The 27,944-nt window shown below is 65.7% G+C and overlaps 2 protein-coding genes across 3 annotated transcripts; both read left to right on the forward strand.

Annotated features, from left to right (window-relative positions):
- Window positions 1-6,344: 6,344 nt before the first annotated feature.
- PHLDA3 (pleckstrin homology like domain family A member 3) lies at window positions 6,345-9,314 on the forward strand. 2 transcript variants are annotated; one of them, XM_008159978.3, is made up of 2 exons: window positions 6,345-7,107; window positions 8,691-9,314. In XM_008159978.3, the coding sequence occupies exon 1, from the start codon at window positions 6,685-6,687 to the stop codon at window positions 7,060-7,062; it is 378 nt and encodes a 125-aa protein (XP_008158200.1). In that variant the 5' UTR covers window positions 6,345-6,684; the 3' UTR covers window positions 7,063-7,107; window positions 8,691-9,314. The 2 variants fall into 2 exon arrangements, with proteins under 2 accessions (XP_008158200.1, XP_054569071.1); XM_054713096.1 differs by lacking the exon at window positions 6,345-7,107 and adding an exon at window positions 8,435-8,614.
- Window positions 9,315-12,228: 2,914 nt separating this feature from the next.
- Window positions 12,229-27,944, forward strand: TNNI1 (troponin I1, slow skeletal type). Its single transcript, XM_054713149.1, has 10 exons — window positions 12,229-12,238; window positions 15,309-15,442; window positions 19,108-19,185; window positions 20,353-20,419; window positions 23,642-23,817; window positions 24,473-24,604; window positions 24,881-24,970; window positions 25,785-25,961; window positions 27,080-27,189; window positions 27,896-27,944. The coding sequence occupies exons 1-9, from the start codon at window positions 12,229-12,231 to the stop codon at window positions 27,185-27,187; spliced, it is 972 nt and encodes a 323-aa protein (XP_054569124.1). The 3' UTR covers window positions 27,188-27,189; window positions 27,896-27,944.

Consider the following 27,944-nt stretch of genomic DNA (forward strand, 5'->3'; position numbering starts at 1 on the left):
AATATATTGATTCCAGAGAGGAAGGGAGAGGGAGAGAGAGAGAAACATCAATGATGAGAGAGAATCATCAATGATGAGAGAGAATCATGGATCGGCTGCCTCTTGCACGCCCCCTACTGGGGATCAAGCCTGCAACCCTGGCATGTGCCCTGACCGGGAATCGAACCCGAGACCCTTTAGTCTGCAGGCCAACGCTCTATCCCAGGGATCGGCAAACTCATGAGTCCACAGAGCCAAGTATCAACAGCACAACGATTGAAATTTCATTGGAGAGCCACATTTTTTAAACTTAAACTCTATAGGTAGGTACATTGTGATTAACTTAATCAGGGTCCTCCTAAGCTGGCCTTTGCTAAACACTCACGGGGCCAAAGAGCCGCATGTGGCTCGCGAGCCGCAGTTTGCCGACCACTGCTCTCTCCACCGAGCCAAACCGGCTAGCGCCCAGGTCTCCTTTAAAAGAATCCTCCGTGTGCCGGGAGGTGGGAGGAGTCCTGCTAGGACCATAGCAGTAGCCAGCAAGCTCCGAGCACACACCGTGGGCTGGCACGGGTCCACCTGTCGTCGTATTTGGTTCCTACGTCAGCAGCACGAAGGGGTGCCGGGAGCCCTGCACCCCAGAAGAGGGAGCCGAGCTTTGGTGAAGCTTTAGGCAGCCGCCGCGCCGACGACGTCACAGGCAAGCCGTGGCACCGACCTGGGAACCAGCTGTGTGACTTTGGGCCGGCCTCCCCGCCTCGGGGCCTCCGCCGCGCCTGCGTGAGGCGAGGGTGCTGGCCTCCATCCACGCCCGAGGAGCGCTTCCCAGGCGGCCGGGAGCTTGTGAAAATGCAGATGCCGCTCCGGCGCTCGGGGTGGGGCCTGGGACCCGGCACCGCTGCCCGGCTCCCAGGCGAAGGCGGCGCTGGGGCCCTGACCCAGGCCGCCCTCCGGGGACCCGCCCGCCTCGCACGCTCTGAGTTTATGGGCCCAGGAAGACTCGCCCCAAAGGCCAGGAAAACCCAGGAAGCAGGTCGTCGGAGGAAAGCGCTTCGTGGGCATTTTCGTGCCTGGACAGGCCCCGGGGCGGTGCTGAAGCCGCTGCCCCGGAGCCTCCTGCGCTTCCGCTCGCTGACCGCGGCCAGACTCCTCCGGGCGGCCCCTGGGCTTGGTCCGGGGCCCACGGGGGGTGTTTCTCCCTGCCTGCGGGCGACACCCACGGGTCCCTGGTGGCCACCCTGCTGGTCCCTCAGGGCTGGCCACGCTCTCTGCCCATCCGGGTCACACCCCTCTTCCTCCCTGGAAACCAGAGGTGGCCTCATGGCGTGGCTGGCTTGCTCTGGGCCCGCGGTCGGCAAACCCATCAGTCCACAGAGCCAACTATCAACAGCACAACGACTGACATTTCTCTGGAGAGCCACATTTTTTAAACGTAAACTTCTTCTAACGCCACTTCTTCCACATAGACTCGCCCAGGCCGTGGTGTTTTGTGGAAGAGCCACACGCCAGGGGCCAAAGAGCCGCATGTGGCTCGCGAGCCGCCGTTTGCCGACCACGGCTCTGGGCTGAGATGAGAAATGTCCCTTCTGAGCAAAACTCTTTAAGTGCCTCCACGTACGCCCCGGCCGGTGTGGCTCAGTGGATAGAGTGTCAGCCTGCGGACGGAAGGGTCCCGGGTTCGATTCCAGTCAAGGGCACGTGCCCGGGTGGCAGGCTTGGTCCATAGTAGTGGGCCGTGCAGGAGGCAGCCGGTCAGTGATTCTCTCTCATCACTGATGTTTCTTTCTCTCTCCCTCTCCCTTCCTCTCTGAAATCAATAAAAACATTTTTTTTTTTTTTTTTTTTATAAAAAGAGAGAGATGCCCTAGCTGGTTTGGCTTAGCGGATAGAGCGCCGGCCTGCAGACTGAAGGGTCCCGGGTTTGATTCCAGTCAAGGGCACGTGCCTGGTTGCTGGCTTGATCCCCAGTAGGGGGCGTGCAGGAGGCAGCCGATTCATGATTCTCTCTCATCATTGATGTTTCTCTCTCTCCCTCTCCCTTCCTCTCTGAAATCAACAAAAATATATTTTTAAAAGAGAGAGACAGAGAGAGAACTGTCTCCCAGTGGCCTGCCCAGAGCCTGGCTCACACTTAACTCGCCCCTGTGTCCAGGTTGGCATGGCTGTTCCGGGCAGATTGCGGGGGAGGGGGGGTCAGCCAGTCTGATGTCCCTGCCCCTCGGCCCAGGGTCCCCTCGGCCCAGGGTCACGCCAGGGAGGCCCCTTTGCCCGTCAACACGAGCGCCCAGAGGCCAGCGTGACCCGGGAGAGGGGAGAAGCCTGCAGGCCCCGGCCTGAGCCCCGAGCCCACGGCCCCGCCCCTGCCAGACCCACGCGGGGTTCAGGTGCCCATCAAGCCCAGACTCGGCCGCCAGCGAGGGGGCAGCGGGCGCTCTCCAGACCAAAGGGATCCCCCGTGCGTCAGGAGTTACGGGGCTGGAAGGCGATGAAAGGGCCGCGGTGCGTGGGAGGGGATTTCCAGTGAGAGCCGGCCGGGAGCAAGCCTGGGCCGGTTGGCTCCGGGGTGCTGCCCTCTCCAGGTCTGTGGCAAGGGAGCCCCAAAAGCCCAGAGCCTCACCCAGAGCCTCGAAACCTCGATCCCTTTCTTCTTCCGTTTGCCTCCGAGGACGCCCACAGCTCGGGAATGGAGGCCCCACAGCAGAGGGGTGGGGAGAGGTCAGCGGGGGGAGGGGGGAGTCTCCCCGGGAGAGGGGGCACCTGTGGATGGAGGGGGGGGTGCAGAATCAGGGGGGCGGGGAACACAGCTGTGGGCCTGCCCCGTCTGGATGGGGAGGAGCTACCTGATCCTGGGAACCTGGGTCAGGCTGAGGAGGGAGTAGCAGTAACCTTTTTAAATATATATATATAGATTGATTTTACAGAGAGGAAGGGAGAGGGAGAGAGAGTCAGAAACATCTATCAGCTGCCTCCTGCACACTCACTGCTGGGGATCAAGCCCGCAGCCAAGATACATGCCCTTGACTGGAATCGAACCCGGGACCCTTCAGTCCCCTGGCTGACGCTCTATCCACTGAGCCAAACTGGTTAGGGCACCTTTTTTTAAAAATAAATTTTTTTTTTTTTATTGATTTCAGAGAGGAAGGGAGAGGGAGAGAGAGAGAAACATCCATGATGAGAGAGAATCATGGGTCGGCTGCCTCCTGCGCGCCCCACACCGGGGATGGAGCCCACAACCCGGGCATGTGCCCTGACCGGGAATCGAACCCTGACCTCCTGGTTCCTAGGTCGATGCTCAACCCCTGAGCCACGCCGGCCGCGGGCTGTTATTTCTTCCCACCCTGTCCTGGAGGCCACCAGAGGGGACCCAGGCTCCGTCCTCCGCGTGGCTCCAGCCCGCGGTTCCCGGGACGCCGTGTCACGGAGCACGTTCCAGCTGGACCCAGACGGACTGACGGGCTGACAGGGCAGATCGGCTTTCCCCCGGGGCAGGGGGGCCACTCTGGCTGCAGCGAGGGCACATTCTGTCCAGCAGGCCGTGTGCAGTCAGCAAGTCAGTACGAATCGAGTGCCTCCAGGCCCAGCACTGCCCCAGCCGAGGGCCCCCCAAAAGGCCAAGTTAGGGCTCCCCTCCCAGGGGCGGGGCAGGGATACCCCAGCAGGCAAGGGAGCACCAGCCCCTGCATCCTGCTCCTCCTGGCTCCCCAAATCTCCTCGATCCTTCTCACGGCCCGAGGAATCCACCGCGGGCCCGAGCCGCTCCCCGATGGGGAAAGGTTTAGGATGAGTCATCGGCTCCCCTGCCAGGAGGCAGGTCATGAGACGGGAGGACAGGACTCCCAGGTCCCAAGGACCTGCACGGGCCGGGGTGGCGTCACCGCCAGAGGCCGGGTCCTCTCGGCCACCCCCACATTCCCATTCCGGCTGTGCCACGGACAAGGCTGTGTGGCCATGCCGAGGTGGCTTGACCTCTCTGAGCCCTGGTTTGCTTTCCTCCTGGTCCAGAGGGCCCCGTGGCCCTGCAGAGCCCTGGAGGCTGTGAGCGAGCCTTTCGAGTCCCCGGCCCCGAGATGGGAGAGCGGCGAGGGGCAGGTGGAACCTTGGGTCATGGTGGGACTCTGCCCGGCTGGGGCACTCGGGGGACTCCCGGGGAGGATTGGGGGCCGGAGAGAGGAACCCCAGGAGGGCACTGCTGGCAGATGGCCGAGACCTGGGGGGTCCCTGAGTCAGGGCTGAGGGCACCTTGAGCGCCCTCCATGGCCACACTCTGGGCTCCCTCCGTTCTCTCCGGAGGGGGGTGGGGAGGTCCCTGTCCCTTGTGTGTGAGGTCCCCTGCAGCTCCCGGGCTGAAGAACTGGGAGGGGCCCGGCCCGGCATGGCTCAGCGGTTGAGCTTCGACCTGTGAACCAGGAGGTCATGGTTCCCTTCCGGGTCAGGGCACATGCCCCGGGTTGCGGGCTCCATCCCCAGTGGGGGGCGTGCAGGAGGCAGCCGATCCATGATTGTCTTTCATCATGGATGTTTCTCTCTCTCTCCCCTCTCCCTTCCTCTCTGAAATCAATAAAAATCTATATATTTTTTTAAAAGAACCGAGATGGGACGTGACAGCCTAGCCGCCCCCCCCCCCCACCTCCAGGGTTGGGTACTGCCATGCAGAGCACCCCCTCCCTCCCGCCCTGGACCCTCCTTGTGCCCGTTAAGTCCCGCCTCCTTGGGCAGGAGGGTGGTACAGAGGTCTCATTACGGCCATGACTACATTATCTCCATTGTCATCTGTCATTAACCCTCGATGACCAGGTCCCGAAGACGAGGGAGGGCCTGGCGGAGCCCACCCCATGGGGCGATGGGGTGCCATGGCCAGCATCCGGGGTCCCCGTCCTCCCTGAGGCAGTGGAGGTGGGGGGAGGGGGAAAATCACGTTTGTGGGGACGCTGGGACTCCGGGAGGTGCCAGCCCTGTGCCCGGCCTTCCACAGATGTTACCTCACGTGCCCGTCGGAATCCAGGCGAGGAGAAGAAAGGAATCCTCCCATTTAACAGACGGGGAAAGTGGAGGACAGGGATGCTGCCCGAGGTGGGCAGGTCACAGAAGGTCACGGGAGGGCAGGTCACAGAAGGTCACGGGAGGGCAGGTCACAGAAGGGAGGGGGAGAGTCGAGGCCTGAGCCCAAAGCTCATGTATGTGTGTCTATACACTGAGTGGCCAGATGACTATGATCTCTGAACGCATAATCATCTGGCCACGCAGCGTATATCCTATATGATAAAAGGCTAATATGCAAATTGTCCCCTCGACCAGGAGTTCGACCAGGAGTTAGACCAGCAGGCAGGCCGGCCAACCGCCCATGTCCCCTCCCCCTGGCCAGGCTGGCTGGACCCCACCCATGCACGAATTCATGCACCGGGCCAGATTATTATGCTTTCAGAGATCATAATCATCTGGCCACTCAGCGTATACATAAAGTTTATTGATTTCAGAGAGGAAGGGAGAAACATCAATGATGAGAGGGACTCATGGGTCGGCTGCCTCTTGCACCCCCCGCCCATGCAGGGCATGTGCCCTGACCAGGAATGGAACCCTGACCTCCTGGTTCCTAGGTCGAAGCTCAATCACTGAGCCACACCAGCCGGGCCACACAAAACTTTTTAGGCAGCAAAGAGAGGGAACCACACCTCCACCCCAAGTCTCCCCCCAAACTCAAGTCTGGGGACAAGGCCTTTCTCTTAGGAGGGGAGCATCAGGCCTGGGGCTGAGCCGGGGCCCTCCCGGCCTGTGTGATGGAGAGGACTCTAGGCAGGGAGACCCCCGGGTCACCCTGGCGTCCCTCCTGGCTCCCCAAATCCCCTCCATCCCAGGGGAGACTGAGTGACCTCCGGTTCCTCTCCTCCGTTCGCACTGGCTTCTCCCCACCAGGCCCCCCTCTCCGGGGTGGGGGTGGGTCTTCGGAGCAGAGACAGCTGTGCGCCCCCTCTCCAGGGCCCTGCGCCTCGAGGACTCGGCTGGTGAGGGAGGAACCCAGGGCGGATTCCCGGACTCCCATTCCTGCCTGGACCCCAGGTCTCGCGCCTGTTTCTGATGGCACGAGGCCAGGGGGGGCTGGCCCGGCTAGGAAAGGGGGCCGAGGCTGCGGGGCCAGGTCTCGCGCAGGCACCCAGCAAGCGACCCCCCCTCTCCCCACGAGCCCGGAGCAGCGGGGGTTCCAAGAAGCGGCCGACGGGAGGCCAGAGGCCGAGGCTGTTGTGTAAGCGGCGCCCCCCCCCCCCCCCCCCCCCCCCCCCCATCTCTGGGCACCCGCCCGCCCTCCTGAGGCCCAGCGCCTTCGGGGCGTGACGGAGGCCCCGGCCGGCCCCGCCCCCAGGCCCGGCCCCGGCAGGCGCGCGGCGCGCAGGGGAGGGACCGCGGGGCAGGAATGCGCCGCGCAGGAGGCAGCGGCGGGACGTGTAAGGGCAAGTTCCCCGGGCGGCCTCCCTGCGCGCAGACGGAGCCGGGGCGAGCCAGCGAGAGCTGCCGGCCGCGAAGCCGGGCGCCCGGGGCAGAGGCTGAAGCGGGGCACGGGGTGACCCAGCGCGCGCGCCGGGCAGCGGCGTCCTCGGGGCTGCGGGGCGCGCGCACCAGCGGTCTCGGGGGGCGCAGGGGGCGCGCGCGCGCGCGCGGCCGGCCGGCGATCCCGGTTCCCCGCGGCGCTCCCGGCTCCCCGGGCCCGGGCCCATGACGGCGGCGGCGGCCGTGCTGAAGGAGGGCGTGCTGGAGAAGCGCAGCGGCGGCCTCCTGCAGCTGTGGAAGCGGAAGCGCTGCGTGCTCACCGAGCGCGGGCTGCAGCTCTTCGAGGCCAAGGGCGCGGGCGGGCGGCCCAAGGAGCTCAGCTTCGCGCGCATCAAGGCGGTGGAGTGCGTGGAGAGCACGGGGCGCCACATCTACTTCACGCTGGTGACCGAGGGCGGCGGCGAGATCGACTTCCGCTGCCCCCTGGAGGACCCCGGCTGGAACGCCCAGATCACCCTGGGCCTGGTCAAGTTCAAGAACCAGCAGGCCATCCAGACGGTGCGCGCCCGGCAGAGCCTGGGCGCCGGAACCCTCGTGTCCTAGACCGCAGGGCGCGCCGTGGTACCTCCCCCGCGGGGGTCACATGGGGTAAGCCCTCCGGGGGGGGGGGGCTGGGCGCTCTTTCTCTCCTTACCTCCCTGCTCCCCTCTCCTTGAGACAGAATGGGGGGGACTCCCGCGAGCATTCATTCCCCTTAAAAGCTGGACCATCCGCTCGGCTGGCGAGGCTCAGGGCTGGAGCATCGGCCTGTGAACCGGGAGGTCACGGTTGATTCCCGGTCAGGGCACATGCCGGGGTTTTGGGGCTGGATCCCCAGTAGTGGGGCGTGCAGGAGGCAGCCGATCAATGATTCATCAATGTTTCTCTCTGTCCCTCTCCCTTTCTCTCTGGAAAAAAAAAAAAAAAAAGCTGCACCATCCTAGGGACAGGAGAGATGAGGAGCTCAGAGGTCTGAGCCTGGGAGGCCTGCCCTCCCCCCACCCCTGGCCCCCCCTCCCTCCCCAGCTGGACTCCCCGTGGGGACCAGGCAGGGGGTGGGACAGGCCTCAGCACAGGTTCCTTCTGCCATGACTCAGTGGAGAGCGGCTGGCCGGCCTGCGCCGTGGCTTTCTGGGAATCGGGTGGGATGGCCTGAAGCTTGCCCCCTCCTGCCGGGATGCAGGCCCCTCCTAGGAGCAGGGAATCGAGGCAGATGAGCTCCCCTCTGTTAGCGGGGTCAGCGGGGCTGTGGACAGACCGAGGAACCCCGTTTGCTAGGTGGGGTCTCAGCAGGGGCGCGAGGTTCATTTTTAAACATATCTCTATAGATTCCAGAGAGGAAGGGAGAGGGAGAGAGAGAGAGAGAAACATCCACGATGAGAGAGAATCATGGACCGGCTGCCTCCTGCACGCCCCCCACTGGGGATCGAGCCCACCCCCCGGGCGTGTGCCCTGACCGGGAATCGAACCCTGACCTCCTGGTTCCTAGGTCGACGCTCAACCACGGAGCCACGCCGGCCGGCCGGCGTCGTCCACCACCTTTTGTTGACAGTGGGCCTCGGGCTGAGCTGCTGGGGGTCCCGGGGAGTTGCCGGTGGGCAGGCCAGGCCATCGATGCCCTGAGTGCCGGCCAGTGCCCAGCGGGGCCAGGGAAGCTGGGGCCGGAGGGCGGGGGAGCGGTGGGGGCAGGAGGGGGCCACGATGTGTTCGTGGAGATTTCTTCATCTTCTGTGAGCACGAGGGCAGAGGGCGGGGGCGGGTTTGCGTCCGGAAGGCCCAGGGGAGGGACCAGGAATAGACCCTGGAAGGCAGGCCTGGCTCCCAGCCCCATGCCCTCTCCCCCAGATGCCACGCCCTCCCCTGGGAACCAGGGGCGAGGCTGGCGACGGGCCGGCACCCTTCCGGGATTTCGTGTTGTTGTTGTTTTTTTTTTAATGTATTTTTATTGATTTCAGAGAGAGGGAGAGAGAGATAGAAACAGCAGTGATGAGAGAGAATCATGGATCGGCTGCCTCCTGCACGCCCCACGCTGGAGATCCAGCCTGCGCCCCGGGCAGGGGCCCTGACCTCCTGGGTCCCTCCGGTGTGGGGTCAGGGGGCTCCCCCATCCATCACGGTGGGTGGTGCAAACTCTCTTTCCTCTGTCTGTCCTGGAAAGCCGGTGTGGATTCTCTTTCTCTCTCTCTTTCCAGCGTCCGGACCCCTCGGGCGCGCGGTCCAGGCCGCGTCCCGGTCGCGTGCAGGAGGCGTTGCCGCTGAAGGGTCAGGTGGCCGGCCCGGGAGGAGGGCAGAGGCCACGCGGGGCTGAGGATGAAGATTCAGCCCCTGGACGCTGCGGCGCTCAGGACGTCCCCGGCACGGAGCCCGCGAGCCACAGGGCCGACTCGTGGATCACGGGGGAGACCTGGCACCGAAGCCCCTCCCGGGGCCCGGCCATCTGCCCTGCAGACTGCTGCCCGCCCCGGCTCGGTGCCCGCCCGGAGGAGGAGGGCCGTGCCCCACGGGGCGCCGAGCCTCAGGACACAGAGGCCAGCCCGGCCCCCCGGGGGGGACCACCTCTGGACTGACCTTGGCCGGGGGGAGCCGATGGGTCTGACGCCCACGCTGGGGGGGGGTCTCCTGCTGCTTAGTTCCCTCTGGGACCCCCCAACCCTTCCAGGCCCCCTCTTTGCACACTTCTCCCCCCGCCTCCTGTCCTTCTACCCCGCCGCCCCCCGCGGTGCTAGGCCTGGAGGGGGTGGGGGTGGGGTGGGGTCTGGCCCTTACCATTTCATGCCCGTTCCCGAATGAAGACGCCCTGCCCGGGGCAGTGCCCACGCTGTCTGCCGAGTGAAATTCTTTGCCCGCGAAGACCCACCAGTCCCCGGGGCACCCGTATCCTCACCCCACTTTCCCGACACACAGCCTGCTCTTTATTTTTAATATGTTTTTATTCGGAGAGGAAGGGAGAGGGAGAGAGAGAAACATCCATGAAGAGAGAGAATCATGGGTCGGCTGCCTCCTGCACGCCCCACACTGGGGATGGAGCCCGCAACCCCGGGCATGTGCCCCGACCGGGAATCGAACCCTGACTTCCTGGCTCGTAGGTCGACGCTCAACCGCGGAGCCACGCCGACCGGGCAGGAGTGTGTCTCTTTAAAGACGTGACCCCGTGGGGAGAGGCTGTCTCTGCCGGGAAGGGCTCGGCCCGCTTCCCGGGTCCGGGGTGTCCCCTGAGTTCCGGGAGCTCCGGATTCTGGAGGGGGAGCCTGGTCCTCGGGAATGCCCGGCGGGACCGCAGAGCGGGGTCCAGGCCTCCCTGAGGGTGCCAGCTGGCCGGGCGGTGCCAGCAGACACACACGGGATGGAAAACTTTGCTCAGCTGGACGGCCGGGAGAGGCTGTGGCCACCGTCTGGGCCCCCCTCCCTCCCCCCGCCCCCCCTTAGCCTGGCAGCCCTGCCTCCCTCCTGCCCACCGCCGGCTGCGTGAGTCATCCATGGGGCCAGGAGATGGGCAAGTCCTGGCCCAGCCACCGGGAGACTGAGGAGGCCCGGGCCGGGGAGGGGAGGGGGCCGAGGGGAGCCGGGGCGGCTCCTGCCGTGAAGGGGGTGTGGGGCCCGGGCTGAGGCCTCCAAGGCTGTCCGAGGCTCAAGCAGCAGCAGCAGAAGGTGGCGGTGGTGAGGAACCCCGAAACCTGCCCTCCCCAGAAGCGGGGTGCACAGCCACCCAGCCTCCGTGGGGTCGCAGTGACCCCCGGCTCGGCCCCCTCCGGGCTTCCTGCCCGCGTCTGCGTGCGCGCCTCGGTCCGCTCGAAAGTTTTTTCCGAGATGCAGCCCCTTCCCCTTGGAGCCTCCGGAGGCTGCAGCGGGAGCAGCCGGGGCTCCTGGGGAGCGCCCCCAAACCCGGGGTGCTCGCAGCCCAGCCGCCTTCCCGCAGTCATTGTGAGGATTAATTGAGGAAGTGTCTGCAGGGAGATAAGGCGGGGAGATAGGGGCCATAAATGTTTGTTGTTACAGCGATAACCCTCCTCCGTGTTTAGAAAGCCGCCTGCAATTAGCCGAGAGGTAGCAGCTTGCCAGGCTCGTCCCTAATACGGGGCGGGAGCCTCCGGGAGCCCCGAGGTGAGTGTCCACCTCAGAGGAGGGGAGGCGGTGCCCCCCGCCCCGACTCGGACGCCCAGGCCCACGCTGGTCTTAGCTCCCACCAGGGGCCTCTGGTGCCCGAACCTCCCGGTTAGAAGTGAGGGTGTCCCGGCCGGCGTGGCTCCGTGGTGGAGCGTCGACCTAGGAACCAGGAGGTCAGGGTTCGATTCCCGGTCAGAGCACATGCCCGGGTTGTGGGCTCGACCCCCAGTGTGGGGCGTGCAGGAGGCAGCCGATTCTCTCTCATGATTCGCGGGCGAGGGTCACTGTGAAACCTTCCCTGCAGGGGTGCCCAGAAGGGGAGAGACCGAGGCACGGCACCCCAGCATCACATTCTCACCTGGAAATTCCAGTCTGCACCCCGAGACCCACTTCCCAAACGGGGCAGAGGCCCAGGACCCACAGGGCCAGCTCGGCCTCACACCGTCCCCGCCGGCTCCCGGCCCCCGGCCCCTCTGGCCTGGCCTCCCCGGTGGCGCCTGCGTGGGAGGCCTGGCTGCGTGACAGGGGCATCTGGCGGCCGAGGGGGCCCCTGCCTTTCTCTCCCTCAGACCGCGTCTTGCCCCGGCTCAGACTCGGGCTCCTGCCCCCCCACCCCGCCCGCCCGCAGTGGGGGAGGCTGTAAGTCCGCACACCCACGCCCGCCCGCCCGCCCGCCCTCGGGAAGCAGCTGGGTCCCAGGCACCACCTGTGCCCTTAACCCTTCCCAGCCGGCCCACCCCGTCCCTGGGCCCGAGCCGCTGCCCACGTGGGCGGGTGACGCCGGCAGGGGACCCGGGGTTGTTTGCCAGGGAAGGCTCAGGTGAGCCCCCGCCGCGGCCGGCGAGGACGGTGGCGGGAAGGGGGTGTTTGGGGGCACGTGTGCCTCCCTGGGGGCCATCTCTGGCATGTTCAGGGCTGAGCTGCACCCTGCTCTGGCCTGCACCCCGGACCCACGGGGGACCCCCAGGCCGGCCCAGGCGGGCGGCTGAACTGGCCTGGGTGCTCAGCTCTCTCTCCTTAGCGAGTTCTTAGGGGGTGCCTGTGGCTCTCGGGAGCGGGGGACCTCGCGCCTCTTCCGTGGAGAGCAAATTCCGCATAAGTGACCAGGACGATGCTGACATGCCCAGCTGTCCCCAGCCATCCTCCCGCCCCCTCCCTCCCTCTTCTGACGTGGGGTGCACTTGGGGAGCGATCACGGGCTGAGGGTGTGAGGACCAGCTGGGAGGGGGCCCCCTCTCCGTGGGGACGCGGGGAGGCCGCCCCTGACCCCGCTGAGTAGCAACGACCTGGGGACATTTATCTTCTCATCGGCCTGGAGCGGGGACCTCCCTTCTCACTTTGTGGGTGAAGAAACTGAGGACCGGCTGGCGTGGCTCAGTGGCTGAGCGTCGACCTAGGAACCAGGAGGTCACAGTTCGATTCCCGGTCAGGGCACAGGCCTGGGTTGCGGGCTCGATCCCCAGTAGGGGGCGTGCAGGAGGCAGCCGATCCGTGATTCTCTCTCATCATGGATGTTCTCTCTCTCTCTCTCTCCCTTCCTCTCTGACATCAAGAACAAAACATTTTAAAAAATAAAGACATTGCTAACCCAGAGACAGTTAGCCATTAGCTCAGCGTCACACAGCGATGGCGCGATGTGAGCACTAGGTCTGTGGCCGGCCGGGCGCCGGGGACGCGCAGGCCGTGGCGGGCAGGAGGCCCGGGCCCAGCTCGGGGGGTCTCGGTCCTGCCCCCGGTGACCAGGGCTGCCGGCTGGGCAATGGTAGAGTTTACTGGCCACCAGGGCGGGCGGGCGGGCACGCTGCAGGGCACCGCATGAGCGGCGAACAATTCACTTCGTCGGGACGGCGAGGGAAGGAGGGTAGGGTGGAGGCCGTGAGGATGGGAACGGAGGTTTCTCAGAGGGAGGGGGGGACGGGGGACAATTCACAAGCCTGGAAGGTGTCCGGCCTGTGGGGGGGGGGAGGGAGCTGGTCCAGGCGGTGAGCCTGGCCACCGGGCCCCCCCCGCCCCCGCCTGGTCCAGATGGACCCCGATGGGCCCCTCCCCCAAGCACCACAGAAGGACAATGGAGCCAGGGAGACTCCTCCTGGGCACAGGACGGGCGGTGCCAGGCTGCCCAGCGGGACAAGGAGCCCTTGTGCCTCGGCCTCAGATCCTGCCCCACCCTCCTGGCCTGGGGGTGGTCAGCCTTGGGGGCGGGGAGGGGGGTCGGAAGTTCAGATGCTGGGGTGGGAGGAGGCCGGGTCCCCTGGAGGTCTCAGGGAGCGTGGGGGTCGTGGGGGGAGGGTGCTGGGGAGCAAGGTGGGGGTGTCTGGGGCCTGGAGGAGGCTGCAGGGGGTGGGGGGGGGGCCGCCCGGCGGGGTCCCCTCGGAGCAGAGGGAGCAAGGATGCTGAGTGATGGAGATCTCTCTCGTTTGATCCTCACAAGCCCTGGGAGGCAGACACAGAGGGGGTGGCGCTCCCATTTTATAGATGGGAAAACCGAGGTTCAAAGCAGCTCTGGCCTCACCCCAGGCCACCCAGGGAGGAGGAGGAGGAGGAGGAGGGAGCTGGGGTTCCCAGCAGCTCTGGGAGTGGGGTTAGCAGGTGGGGCGAGGTGTTCATTCAAGGCTGAGTGGACTCGGGGATCCGGGAGGCCCTCTGAGGAGTGGGAGTCCGGGGGGGGGGGTCCCCCTTGCCCACCTGTGCCATCGGCTTTTCCTACCCCCCCCCCCGCCCCCCCGCCCCCAATCCCCGGGTTCCAGGGAGGGAGGTGCGGGGTCCCGGCCCACAGCCCGACTCTCCTCAGCTTCCCCTTGAAATTCCACGCACCCTGGGCGCTTGGCAGGAGCCCTGGGCCCCATGGGAACAGTCTGTCTTTCAGGGCGCATTCGCATCAATCGCCCCATTGTTCGCCCGGGCTGTGCGCGCCCCCTGGTGGCCGGCCTGCACCGCCCTCCAGTCTTGGCTGCACTAGAGCTGGGGGCTTGTTGAGTCACCAGGCCGCATCCACTCCCGGCTTCACCTCCTCCTGCTGGTCCCCAGGGCAGTCCTTCACACCCTAGTGAGAGCAAAATGCCCACAGGCCCCCCCGTACCCCCCTACCCCCCCCCCCACATACACACACACACTCCACGCTCCTCCATGCCACTGCGTCCCTGCCCAGCCTGCTCACTGGGGTCCTGATGTCTTTCCTCCTTGGCTGCCTGGGGAACGCCTATCCTTCCTTAAAAAGCAAAAGCAAACCCCAAAAATCTAGCTCAGGGGTGAAGCCCGTTGGGGGTCCCCTCGGAGCGAATCCATCCTCACGCCCGGCCAGGACCAAAGCGCCCGTGTCAGGGCGCGCGCCACGTGCTCCCCCTGGTGGCGAGGAGCAGAACTTCACCCCCAGCTCCTGGGCCCCGGGGGCCAGGGCGGGGCTGAAAACCACAAGCGATTCCAGCAGTTCCTTGGGAATATTTCCCTAACTTGTCATCTTAGGGGCATTTTATTCAACCAGGAGGCCGCAACCCCCCCGAGCTCGCTGCAGCGGCCAGTCCCGGACTCAGGGGCCTGTTACGGGCCCTCGTGGACAGAATGAAAAGCCACACTTTTGGTTTTTTTAAAATCATTTTTGTTTTGTTTTGTTTTTCTTCACTTTATTTTATAGATAAAATAAGGGAATCGGGAGGATAACAATAATAATCGACTGGACACACGGAACAGGCCTTGGATGGTTGGCCACAGCTATCAACAGTGACCAGAGGAGCCCTGACCGGTGTGGCTCAGTGGATAGAGCGTCGGCCTGCGGACTGAAGGGTCCCGGGTTCGATTCCGGTCGAGGGCATGTACCTTGGTTGTGGACATATCCCCAGTGGGAGGTGTGCAGGAGGCAGCTGATCGATGTTTCTAACTCTCTATCCCTCTCCCTTCCTCTCTGTAAAAAAATCAACAAAATATATTTTAAAAAAATAGTGACCCTAGGAGAGAGCAAATTGGAATTAAAAACACGTATGGGTTCATTCGCGCCCTGCCGGGATGGCTCATCCCATGCACCAAAAAGGTTGCGGGTTTGATTCCTGGTCAGGGCACAGACCTAAGTTGGAAATGCACATTTTTCTGGGCTCCATCCAGGACCTGCCGAACCAGACACCCTGGGGTGGGGCCCTCCCTCCCCCATGAATGTTTTCCCAGCCCTGTGGGGGTTCTGACGCATCCAACAGGCTGAGACCCACGGGGCCAGCAGAGGCCTGCCCTGCCTACCCCAGGCCGAGTCCTGAGGGGCCGACCGAGAACAGAAGCCCCATCGCCGTCCCCCGGACCGGTTTCCACCTGAGAGGGGACCAGAGGCCCAGAACCAGGGGGTGGCACAGACAGGAAGTCCCGGGCGGGAGAGGCACGCGCAGTCCGGGAGAGCTTCTTGGAGGAGGTGGCTCCCAGCCGTGCCCAGGGGGCTGGGGAAGGATGGAGGGAGAGACCTTCTTGCTGTGGAGACCTGCAAGATCCAGGGTGCAGACGGGGGGACCCGGGGTGGGCTGGGAGGCGGAGGCCCGGAGGGTGCAGGGTGGAGGCTCGGGCAAGCTGGGAGCTGGCAGGGGAGACCTGGGTGGGGCGGGGGAGGGGCCGGGGAGGCGGGATGGGGAGAGCATCAGCCGGGTTCCCAGCCCCAGCCTCGCTGGCGGATCACGTGCTGTGTGCTTCTAGGGTGGGGTCCACCCCGTTGGCTGGCTCCCTCTCACCCTCAGCCCCGCCCGCCCCCACCAGCCCTCCAGGATCCAGCCCCAAACCCCACCTGCTGATTGTGGGGTTTCTGGAGCAGCAGCCTGGGCTGCAGGGACCCGCCGAGACCCGGCCCCAGGCCCTCAGGAGTGAGGGCTCAGTGGGCAGTGCAGGGGGACCTGGGAGTCAGGGGGGGGCCTTCCATCCTCTCCCCCACCCCAGCCTGGGACTGCGGGGAGAAGGGCTCCGGAGGGGCAGGTGGAGCCGCAGGGCCCGCAGCTCCAGGTTCAGGGAGGCAACAGGTTTGGGCAGCGGCAGAGGTTGTGGGAGGAAGTCAGAGGGTGGGGTGAGGGGTGGCTCTGAAGGCGAGGGTGTGAGAAACGCACCAGCTGAAGGCCAGGGCCGCCCCAGCCGGGAGCCTGTCTGCCCTCCCCTGGCCTCTCCCTCTCCAGCTGGCCCTGCGAGCTGCCACTCACCCAACCCTGGCCCCGCCCAGACCTCCTCCTGGCCCCGCCCAGGCCTCCCTCTGGCCCCGCCCAGACCTCCTCCTGGCCCCGCCCAGGCCTCCTCCTGGCCCCGCCCAGACCTCCTCCTGGCCCCGCCCAGGCCTCCCTCTGGCCCCGCCCAGACCTCCTCCTGGCCCCGCCCAGGCCTCCTCCTGGCCCCGCCCAGGCCTCCTCCTGGCCCCGCCCAGGCCTCCCCCGGCCCCGTCCAGGCCTCCTCCTGGCCCCGCCCAGACCTCCTCCTGGCCCCGCCCAGACCTCCTCCTGGCCCCGCCCAGGCCTCCTCCTGGTCCCGCCCAGACCTCTGCCTGGCCCCGCCCAGGCCTCCCCCGGCCCCGTCCAGGCCTCCTCCTGGCCCCGCCCAGACCTCCTCCTGGCCCCGCCCAGGCCTCCTCCTGGCCCCGCCCAGGCCTCCCCCGGCCCCGCCCAGACCTCCTCCTGGCCCCGCCCAGGCCTCCCTCTGGCCCCGCCCAGACCTCCTCCTGGCCCCGCCCAGGCCTCCTCCTGGCCCCGCCCAGGCCTCCTCCTGGCCCCGCCCAGGCCTCCTCCTGGCCCCGCCCAGGCCTCCTCCTCAAGGTGCTAGTACCAGGTGTACCGGTTAAAAATACGGATACCGGTTAGTAATTGGGATTGAGCCTTTACCGGTTAATAATGCGGATTTTGTCACCAAGGAAAACACGATAATTTCAAGAGAAACATCAAAAGTGCTTTGTTCAGCCGAAACCGGTTTGGCTCAGTGGATAGAGCGTCGGCCTGCGGACTCAAGGGTCCCGGGTTCGATTCCGGTCAAGGGCATGTACCTTGGTTGCGGGCACATCCCCAGTGGGGGGTGTGCAGGAGGCAGCTGATGGATGTTTCTCTCTCATCGATGTTTCTAACTCTCTATCCCTCTCTCTTCCTCTCTGTAAAAAATCAATTGTATATATATACTTTGTTCAAAGTAATGTCCATCGCTAGCTGCACATTTCCCCCATCTTTCAGGGAATTTGTGGGTACCGTCCCAATAGAACTTCTCTTGTTTTGAGGCAGACCATTCAGAGACCCCATTGTCCACTTCGTACGTGTTGAAGGGCTGCTCAGACAGTGCGTGTGCCATCGATCGGAACACGTGGTCATCTGAAGGAGCAAGGTCTGGTGAACACGGCGGGTGGGTTCATACTTCCCGGGCAAGATCTTTTAACGTGTCTTTACCTGGTTTTGAAGTGTGTGATGGTGCGTCATCATGAAGCAAACTTACTTTGCCGTGTCTTCTGGAACATTCTGGTGGTTTTACGATCAAAGCGTGGTTCCAATTGATTATTTGTTGTCAGTAGCGATCAGTATTAACGGTTTCACCCGGTTTTAGAAGCTCATAATACACCACACCTTCCTGATCCCACCAAACGCAGAGCATTGTCTTCTTTCCGAAGCGATTTGGCCTTGCAGTTGATGTTGATGGTTGACCTGGATCAACCCATGATTCTGTGCGTTTGGGATTCTCAAAATAAATCCACTTTTCATCGCCAGTCACAATTCGGTGCAAGAAAGACTTTCTTTCGTGCCGTTGAAGCAACATTTTACTGATGACTTTTCTGTTTTCCATTTGTCTTTCGTTCAGTTGATGTGGCACCCATTTTCCTTCCTTTAAAACCTTTCCCGTTGCTTGTAAATGATCGGAAATTGTTTGCTGAGCAACGTTTAATCTTTCTGCAAGTTGTGTTTGAGTTTGACACGCATCTTCATCCAATAATGCTTGTCATTGTTGGTCTTCAAACTTTTTCGGTTGACCTGGACGTTCTTTGTCTTTCACATTGAAACCATCCCTTTTAAAGTGTTTAAATCAGCGTTCACAAGTATTTTTTATTGATTTCAGAGAGGAAGGGAGAGGGAGAGAGAAATCCATGATGAGAGAGAATCATACATCAGCTGCCCCCTGCACACCCCACACTGGGGATGGAGCCCGAAATCAGGCATGTGCCCTGTCTGGGAATCGAACCATGACCTCCTGGTTCCTAGGTCGACGCTCACCCACTGAGCCACACCAGCCGGGCCTCAGCTCAGCTCACAGCAGCTGCTCAGCCGGACCTCCACCTGGGTTCCCAGGGAGACATGGAGGCTCCTAACGGTTAGGCTGGGAACCCTCGAGGATCTGGGGTTCCTGGTGGGTGGGGGGCCCCAGCGAGTCCCGGGCCGGGCACTGTGTCTCTGCTGCCACAGGCCTTTTGTGGCCGAGAATTGAGGGGTGGTGACATTTGGGGGTCTTTGTTTCCTCTGCTCTCCCTCCTGAGCCCCCAGCCTGGCCGGGCTCAGCAATCAGCCCCAGGAATCCTGGCCCTGGAGCAAGCGGGGTGGGGGGTGGGGGCTGCAGGTGGGGGACAGGGAGGAGGCGGGGGGCTGTGGCTGGCTGTCACGGAGACCATGGCCCGAGCAGCGGGGGCGGGCGGGCGGCGGGAGGGGCGCCCGGAAGGCAGATGCGATGGGGCCAGGTCACTGGCTAATTTGGGCCCCTGGCTCCCCAGACCGTGACCGGCAGCTGGGCTGACAGGTGCGGGAGGGACGAGGCCCTCTGTCCGTACCCCCGGCCTCACGGGGCGTAGCTCCCCCCGGCCAGACACTCCCTTCCCCGCCCCGTGGCCCCCCATGTCCCGGGAAGGGACTCCGGCCCCACGCGGCCCCCGCAGAGCCCGGGGGGAATCGCACTGAGACCCTCAGAGGCTGGGACCCCCCGAGATTCCCTGTGCGGAGGGGCTGGGACCCCCCGAGATTCCCTGTGCGGAGGGGCTGGGACCCCCCGAGATTCCCTGTGCGGAGGGGCTGGGACCCCCCGAGATTCCCTGTGCGGAGGGGCTGGGACCCCCCGAGATTCCCTGTGCGGAGGGGCTGGGACCCCCCGAGATTCCCTGTGCGGAGGGGCTGGGACCCCCCGAGATTCCCTGTGCGGAGGGGCTGGGACCCCCCGAGATTCCCTGTGCGGAGGGGCCTGCTGGGTGGCACACATTCACCCCGTGGTTTGGGTGGCTTTGGCCACCCTAGTGTCCTGTATTGGTCAGTCTGCTCTCTCCATCTTTCCTTCTCAATGAGCCCGGCCAGTGTGGCTCAGCGGTTAAGCATCGACCTAGGAACCAGGAGGTCATGGCTCGATTCCCGGTCGGGGCACAGGCCCGGGTTGGGAGCGCGACCCCCCAGTGTGGGTCACGCAGGAGGCAGCCCCCCGCCCCCCATCCCCTCTCTGACCCCAGCTGCTCCCTGCCTGTGCCTTCGTGTTCCATCCCTGTGCCCAGCTGCCCCCCTCTGCCCCCCATGACGTCCCAGCCCCTGCCCTTCCCCCCTGGCGGCCTCCCAGAACCCCAAGGTCACCTCCGCTGGGGCCCAGGATGACCCTCCAGAGAGCGAGCGGGTCTTCACCCCCGGGGCACGAGGGGTGCGTCTTCGTAGGACACCCGTCCCGAGCTCTCTCCCCCACCAGACAGGGGGCCCGGCCGAGCGCCCCACCTCCTGCTTGCCAGGCCTCTCCCCAGCCTCCGAGGGGGTCAGCGCCCCGCTGTCCTGGCCCTGCCCGGCTCTGCCCCGCGGCCGGCCGACAATAATAGCCTGGGATTAACATAGCGGGCATTGTCTTTCTCTGACTATGGGCTGGGGACCGCGGGCTCGCCAGCCATCCTAAAAATACCCCGCAGACAGGTGCAGACCGTGGGCTGGGGCCGGGGACAAAGGGGGCGCGGGGGCGGGGGCGGGGAGGGCGGGAGACCGTCTCCCCGAGGTCCAGGCCTGGGGGAGCCTCCATTCCTGGAGGCCCTCCTGGAGGAGGCGCTGGGCGGCCGCAGACCCTCAGGCTCCCCTGGGCTGCCGCGGCCACGCCCGCTGCGCCCGGACACTCGCCAGAGTCGGCCTGCAGCGCCTCCCACACCACAGGAGCCCCCCAAAGGTGTGGGCTCGGGGCCTGGCGCCCACGTTCCCTTTTCCTTGTAAGAGACGGAGGGGCTCCCAGCTAGTGTGGCTCAGTGGTTCAGCGTCGACCTACGAACCAGGAGGTCACGGTGCGATTCCCGGTCAGGGCTCGATCCCCGGTGTGGGGCGTGCAGGAGGCAGGGGATCCCTGATTCTCTCTCATCACGGACGCTTCTCTCTCTCTCCCTCTCCCTTCCTCTCCGACATCAATGAAATGAAGAGGCAGCCCCGCCCCCAGCCCTGTGCCCCCAGGACTCCCAGGCCCCACGGTGTCCCCTCCCTGCTCCCCCCTCCGAGGCCCGTCCATTCTCTCCCCGCTGACTCCGGCTCCCTGGATGGTTCTGGGGTTCCTGGGTTGGGGGGGGCCTCTGTGTGCACAGCATGTGAGTGCCCTCCGAACCCCCAACCCCCCCCCACACCCACATCTGCACGCCCAGGGCCTGCTGTGCTCAGCGTGTGCGTGTGCACGTGTGCGTGCGTGTGTGTGTGTGTGTGTGTGTGTGTGTGTGTGTGTGTGAGGTGTGAGGCGTTGGTGGGAGGGGGCGGCGGCAGGGGGAGGGGCGCGGGTCTGTTCTATTTTTAACCGGCCAGTTGCCGAGGGCCCTGGAGTTCATAGCCTCCCTCCCTGCTGCCCCCACAGTCTGCCTTCGACTCGGGGACAGGCGAGCCCAGCTCTCGGACGGACGGACGGACGGACGCTGACCCAGGTGAGTGTCTGCCCGGTTCTGGCCAGATCCAGGTCCAGCCCCGACCCAGAACCGGGGAGGGCGGGGCGGCCGGAGGACAAGAGGCTGGGAGATGGAAGAAGGGGTTTCCTGCTGGGACAGCTGTTGGGGAGCAGCCCCGGGCCCCCCCACACCCCTCCTGCCCGTTGAGGCTTTCTACAAGGCGCCTCCGAGCCCAGGGCGCAGCCAGCGGCTCTGTCTGCCCACGGGGCCCCCAGCGGTGCCTGGAGGGCGGGGCCCCTTGGGGAGGGGTGGCCTTGGGGATCAGGGGCAGGAGGGGAGCTCGGCTGCAGGGGGAGGTGGGGAAGAGCTGGTGGGCCGTGGACGTGAGCGGTCCCGGCAGGGGACGGAGGAGGTGGCGGGGTGAGCGGGACTCGGGGAGCCGGGAAGACTGGCCCCGGCGCCCCTGAGCCGGGAAACCCCCTGGCCCCTTTGTCTTTGTCTCGAGGGACAGGCTTCGCCCCCCCGTGGCCGTCGGACGGCAGGACAAGAGCAGGCGAGGGCCGACTGCCAGGCCCTGGGCACCGCTCCTGCCCCTGAGGAGGGGGGGGGGGGGGGGGGGGGGGGGGGCAGGTGGCGCCCGCATTGGGGGCTGCAGCCTGAGCGTCTGTGCTCAGGGCACCGTCTCTGGGGTCCCCGTGGCGGAGGGGGGGCTCTGTCTGCCGCGGGGGCTCAAGACAGCACCTCCCGCCATGATTTGGAGACAGTTTTTTTTAAAAAATACATTTTATTGATTTCAGAGAGGAAGGGAGAGAGAGAGAGAGAGAGAGAGAGAGAGAGAGAGAGAGAGAGAGAGAGAGGAGAGAGAGACAGAAAGAGAAACATCCATGATGAGAGAGAACCATGGATCCGCTGCCTCCTGCACGCCCCCCACTGGGGATCGAGCCTGCAACCCCGGCCTGTGCCCCGACCGGGAATCGAACCCTGACCTCCTGGTTTGTAGGTTGACGCTCAACCGCTGAGCCACACCAGCCGGGCAAGTTCCGAAATTGGGCTTCCCGGTTCAGAGGTGGGGTGTGGGCCCACGGCCACAGCAGGGAGGACCAGACGCCCTTGAACTGGGGCCAAGGTTAGGTGGGAGCAGGAGGAAGAGCAGGGGCCTGATGTGAGAACTGTGTCCCTGGTCGCCAGGTAGCAGGGGGAGAGCCGAGGTCCTTGCCCTGCACACTCACTCACACTCACACTCACACTCGCCCCTACACTCTCCTCCCCACGGGGCCTCCCTCTCCGCTCCTCCCTCCCTGCGGGCTGCCTGGAGGGGGGCGGGGAGGGGGGGGGACAGGAATGCTGCCTGCCCCCTCCCATTTGCCGCTATCTGCCTCCGCCTCCTTATCAGCCTGCCTGTCAAGGGGTCCCGACTGCTGGGAATGCTGGGAATCGCAGCCCAGGCCGGGACCCGGGGCCTGGCATTTGTCAGCGGGGCAGGCGGGCAGGTGGGCCCCTCGGCGCTGACAGGGGGCTCTCAGAGGCAGGGGCGGGCGCAGCCACGCGCCCACCTCAGGGTGGGGGGCCCCCCCGGGGTGAGACGGAGGATGCTGGGCTGAGGACGGGGACCTGGGCACTGGCATTGGGGGGGAGGGGGCAGGGATGCTGGGCCCATGGACGGGGGTGCGCCTTCCCCAGCTCGTGTTTCGTTCTGGACTTTCTCAGTCTCTGGGGGGGCAGGGGGCGGGGGGGGGGGCAGCCCTGAAAACAAACAGCTGGTGGCAGCATCTAATTTCAGCCAAGCATCCTGGGAACGTGGGCCCGATCGGCGCCCCCCTCCCCCTCTGTGCCCAGGGTGACAGCTGAGACTCCGGGGTCACCCCCCCCCGCTCCCCCAGGCTGCACCCCCCCTCCCCCCGCAAAGCAGAGGCAGAGCTGGGGCCAGAGGGGCTCCGATGGGAGACTCGGGAGACGTGGCCCCGCCCCGGGCATGGTGTGGGGACCGAGCCTACAACCCGGGCACGTGCCCTGACGGGAATCCGGGAATCCCACGGCGACCTCTTGGTTCATAGGTCGATCGATGCTCAGCCTCTGAGCCGCCGGCCGGGCCGTCTGGACCCACCGGGACCCACTCGGCCTGGTTTCTCCTTCCCGCTGTCTGCCCGCCCCCCCCACGTGCCCCCTCCCCCGGGGGCTGGGGGACAGGAGGGGAGCCGTGACCTCCCTCACTCCTGTTCTCTGCCCCCAGGTGCTGTCCGCCCCCACCCACAGCCATGCCCGAAGTGTGAGTACCCCGCCCTGCCCTGTGTGTGTGTGTGTGTGTGTGTGGGGGGGGCAGGTCCCTCTGGGGCAGAACCCAGCCCTGGAGGGGGCTCCACTGGTCCCCCCTCTGCCCCCCCACCCCAAGCAGCTCCTCCGAGGCCGGATCCTCAAACAGGAATGATCCTGAGGGCCGGGCTCCCCCGTGTCCCCAGACATCCCCCAGGGTTGACCTTTCCGGCCTGTTCCGGAGTCTGCGTGTCGGCACGGATCCCGTGACTCCCATGTGCCAGGCCATGACTTAACGCCTCTCACGGCAGGACCCCGTGTCCAGGTGTCCCCTCCTCCCCCCTCCCCTACAACCGGGGTACCCCCCCACAAGAGCCTCCAGTAGCCCAAAGGGCCGTGGGGTCTTATTCTGTCCTGACCCTTGACTGGGTCCCCGGCCAGAGGCCTGGCTTTTTGCCGGTGCCCTGTGGTCACCACCCCTCCCCCCCTTCCCCTGCCGCCCCCCCCCCCCCCCCCCCCCCCGGTTCTGTGGCTGCGTGAATAACCTCTTGTTCCCGCTCTCCCTCCTCCGCCTTCTCCCTCGTCCTTCCCGCGGCGGGCGCCTGCAGCGAGGTAAGTGAGGTCTGGGGTATCTGTGCTGGTGAAGTCTTTTTTTTAAAAAAAAAACACACACTATTTTTATTGATTTCAGAGAGGCAGAGAGAGAAACATCAATGAGAGAGAATCCTGGATCGGCTGCCTCCTGCACGCCCCACACTGGGGATGGAGCCCGCAACCCGGGCCTGTGCCCTGACCGGGAATCGAACCCTGACCTCCTGGTTCATAGGTCGATGCTCCACCCCTGAGCCAGGCCAGCCGGGCCGCCATCCTGTTTTGTCTGTAATAACCTGGACTGGGTCAGGGGGAGGGGGTCTCAGCATCCCGACCTGCAGGGGAGGGGGCGGGGCCCCCAGTGTCTCCCGGGATCCCGGCCGCCCTCCCTGGATCTGAGAATTCTGGCAAATCCCCGAGTGGAGCTCAGAAGGGACCCCGAGCGAGGGTTCAGGGGGCCGACCGTGACCCTGGCCGGCACCGCCCTGGCCGGGCCGCGATCCTCGACTCTGCAGCCCCTGCCTCACCCCCGTCTCTCCCCTTCTCACCCCCAGAGGAAATCCAAGATCACTGCCTCCCGCAAGCTCATGCTGAAGGTCAGCCAGGGCAGGGTGGGGTGGGGGTGGGTGGGAAGAGGGGGCGGGAAGGGGGGCGGGACTGGAACTGGGGGCCCAGCACTGAGAGGGGCCAGCGGTCAGCAGGGTGGGAACCAGGGTGGGCCGAGGGGCTGGCTTTATTTTTATTTTTTAAAAATATTTTTTATTGATTTCAGAGAGAGAGAGAGAGAGAAACATCAATGATGAGAATCACGGATCGGCTGCCTCCTGCATGCCCCCTCCTGGGGATGGAGCCCACAACCCGGGCCTGTGCCCTGACCGGGAATCGAACCCTGACCTCCTGGTTCCCAGGTCGCCGCTCAACCCCTGAGCCACGCAGGGTGGGTGGGACGTGGTTTATTTTGATACACGTCTCTCTCTCTCTGGAGCTTCGGGGTCAAACAGCGGGAAAGGAGAAGGGGCCTGGGTGTGAGGTCACCTTCCCGCGGAGGGACGGCCAGCGCCCTCATGCCCGCCCGCAATCGGTGACCAGGGCGTGAGAACACGGAGCCCCAAGGGCCAGCGGAGGCCAGAGCCGGCCGGGCCTGGGGTCCCCCTTCCCTCGGGCCCAGTGCCGGCAGGAGCTGGAGGGCCCGGGCCGCCCCCGTGTCTCCCCCTCGTGTCCCCCCGGCTCACCGGGCTCCGTCCCGTCCAGAGCCTGATGCTGGCCAAGGCCAAGGAGTGCTGGGACCAGGAGCTGGAGGAGCGCGAGGCCGAGAAGTCCCGCTACCTGGCCGAGCGCATCCCCACGCTGCAGACCCGCGGCCTGTCCCTCAGCGCCCTGCAGGTGAGCCGGGCATCGGGGGCGGGGTGGGGCTGGGGACCTCCCTGGGGCGGGGGTGGGGGTGGGGGACGCCACGGACCAGGGCCCCCAGCTCTGTGACTGGCGAGCAGCTCGCTCCTGGTTCCATCTCAGAGCCCCGTGGGGTGCTGGGGTGAGACCCCAGGTCACAGGTCCGGGAAGCAAAGTGTCTCAGCCAAGGGGCTGGGAGGGGGCCCGGGGCCCTGGGCTGGGAGGCAGGGGAGGGAGCCCCCCCCCACCCGCTCGTCCCTGCTCCCCCAGGACCTGTGCCGGGACCTGCACGCCAAGGTGGAGGTGGTGGACGAGGAGAGATACGATATCGAGGCCAAATGCCTCCACAACACCAGGGAGGTGAGCGGGGGGGCCGGGCTCAGGTGGGGGAGGCGGGGGCGCCGATGGGCCAGGCCCCCCCCCTCCTTCCCCAGGGGCTGGAGGTGGCCACTCGGGGGGACGTTCTGGGCCCCCCTCCCCGCCCTGGCCCCGCAGGCTTCAGGGGGCGGACCCCACAGACATAAAGCACACCCGGGCCGCCCTCTCACTCCGCACACAGACTCCCTGCTTTTGTGAGCGGCTTTCACGGGCCTGCGATCCTCCCCCCTCTCACCACCGCCACCCCCCACCCTGCCTCCCGCCTGGGGGTGAAGTCGGTGCTACTATCTGCACCGCACAGACGAAGACTCTGAGGTTCAGAGTGGCCCCAGTCACACACTCCAGGGCTTAGTGCTCCCTCCACCGACCGGCCAGCCCCTGCTCGGGGTATGGAAGGGCAGGGCTCCCGCTGCCTCTGGCGCGGGTTCAAGTGGAGGAGGAGGGGGCAGGGGGGTCCCCAGAGATCGCACCCAAGCAATGTCCTCAGGGGTCAGGACCTGGGGCTTATCTACCCCCTGGGAGCAAGGCTGGGCCCTCCACGAGCCGCCTGGAGGGCTCGGCGGGGAGGGACGAGTTAGGTGCCATTCGTGGCCATCGAGGCAGGGAGACCGGGGGGCTTTATCCGTCCGTTGACGCGTCTGTTCGTCGATGCACAAACACACGAGGCTATTTGCAAAGAGAGGGGCAGGGTCCGGAGAACGTGGGGTGCAGCGGCTCTGGCTGGGATCCTCGGAAGGGGGGCCGTGCCCTCCCGCTGCCCCCCAGTGAGCCCCGGCGCCCTCCCTCCCTCCCGCAGATTAAGGACCTGAAGCTGAAGGTGCTGGACCTCCGCGGGAAGTTCAAGCGGCCGCCGCTGCGCCGGGTACGGGTCTCGGCCGACGCCATGCTGCGGGCCCTGCTGGGCTCCAAGCACAAGGTGTCCATGGACCTGCGGGCCAACCTGAAGTCGGTGAAGAAGGAGGACACCGAGAAGGTGAGCCCCCTCCCCGCCCGGGCCGGCCCCGAGCTCCGGGCGGAACGTTCTAGAACCTCCTGGGACAGTGGTCGGCAAACTCATTAGTCCGCAGAGCCAAATATCAACAGGACAACGATTGAAATTTCTTCTGAGAGCCAAATTCTTTAAACTTAAACTTCTCCGAACGCCACTTCTTCCACACGGACTCGCCCAGGCCGTGGTATTTTGTGGAAGAGCCACCCTCCAGGGGCCAGAGAGCCGCGTGTGGCTCGCGAGCCGCGGTTTGCCGACCGCGGTCCTGGGAGGCCAGGGATGAGGTCTTATTCTGTTTTGGGAGAGAGGAGACGTGGTCCCTGCCCCGACTGCTCCCAGTCCCAGGGGGGCATGGGGACCCCGAAACGCCAGACCGAGGAATAAAATACCCAGCAGCCCGTGGGGCTCAGCGGTGGTTGAGCAACAACCCAGGAACCTAGAGGTCGAGGTTCGCTTCCCGGGTCAGGGCACAGGCCCGGGCTGTGGGCTCGAGCCCCAGGGTGGGGCGTGCAGGGAGGCAGCCGGTCGATGATGCTTCTCTCTCATCGACGTTTCTCTCTCTCCATCCCTCTCCCTTCCTCTCTCTCTACAAAATCATTAAAAACATATATAAAAAAAAAAAAAAGGAAGGAAACACCCAGAGGGGGTGGAGGTCAGGGGACAGGGGTCGCGGCCCTCTGTCGAGGAGGCAGAGACGGCCGGGCGTCACGGTCCCAGCACTCAGGGAGCAGAGGTTCGGGGGGGGGGTGGGGGGCGGGTCAGGCCTCGCCCTCAGCCCGTCACGCAAAGCTGGCCGAGGTCACGGCGTCCGCCCGGGGCCAGAACGGAGCGGGTCGGTAAGAAACGCGGAGGAAAGACGTGGCCCGTGGCCCCCGAGGTTCACAGGGAGCGAGGAGGAGCAGGCGGCAGCCGGTGGCTGGACCGGGGGCCCAGGAGCAGGCGGAAGGCTCCCTGGAGGAGGTGGCCTCCGGCTGCCGAGCGGGACGGGGAGGGGGGCTCCGGGCCCTGGGTGGGAACGGGCCTGTGACCCCCCCAGTCACCTGTGGAGGGGGCCTCGGCGTGGGGGGGCCAGGGGAGGCTGACCGGGGGTGGCCCGCCCGCAGGAGCGGCCGGTGGAGGTGGGCGACTGGCGGAAGAACGTGGAGGCCATGTCGGGGATGGAGGGCCGCAAGAAGATGTTCGATGCCGCCAAGTCACCGACCTCCCAGTAGAGGTACCTGGAGGCCGCCTCCCTCCTAACGGGGCCACCTGGGTCTCGGGGGTGAGGGGGGACCCGGGACAGGGCCAGGGTGGTGCAGGGGGGATCCACCCCGGCCCAGCACCCCGAGGCCTCGGGCGCGTCACCCACAGATGTCCCCCCGCCCGTAAGTGGAGCTCATATCGGATCAGTACCCCCAGGGGGTAGGCACCACGTGGGGTCCCCCCCCCAGGCCCACTGAATGGGAAGTCGGGGGGGGGGGCGGCCCTCCAGGCGGCCCTGACCCAGGAGTTTGAGGACCCCTGGGTTCCGTGACCCCTGAGGGCCCTGGGGCTCCCACAAAGCAGCAGAATCAGCCCCACGAGACCCGCTGGGAGGAAGGGATGGGCCAGGGGGTGGGGTCTGGGACCTGTCAGAGCTGGGGTTCCGGAGGGGCGGGCTCTGGGGGAGTGATGGGCGGGTGCCGGAAGGGGAGGGTCCCAGCACCGGAGGGGGATGAATGACCCAGGCAGGTGGGGGGGGGGGCGGGCAGCAAGGCCAGGGGGTGGAGGGACCCCCCGCGGAGGAGCAGTGACAGGGGCTGGGACGGACCTGGAGCGGATGCTTAGCGGGAGCCCCTGTGGGCGATGGTGCGGCCCAGGGGGTGCTGGGGTGCGTGTGAGTCGGGGTGACACGCACACAGGTCCCTGGGCTGACGGCCGCCGCCTCTCTGTCCCCACAGGCCGCTCGCTGCCCCGGCTCCGGGCGCCTCCTCGGCCTGTCCCTGCACC

Source organism: Eptesicus fuscus, chromosome 24 (genome assembly GCF_027574615.1).
Source record: "Eptesicus fuscus isolate TK198812 chromosome 24, DD_ASM_mEF_20220401, whole genome shotgun sequence".
Taxonomy (NCBI): Eukaryota; Metazoa; Chordata; class Mammalia; order Chiroptera; family Vespertilionidae; genus Eptesicus; species Eptesicus fuscus.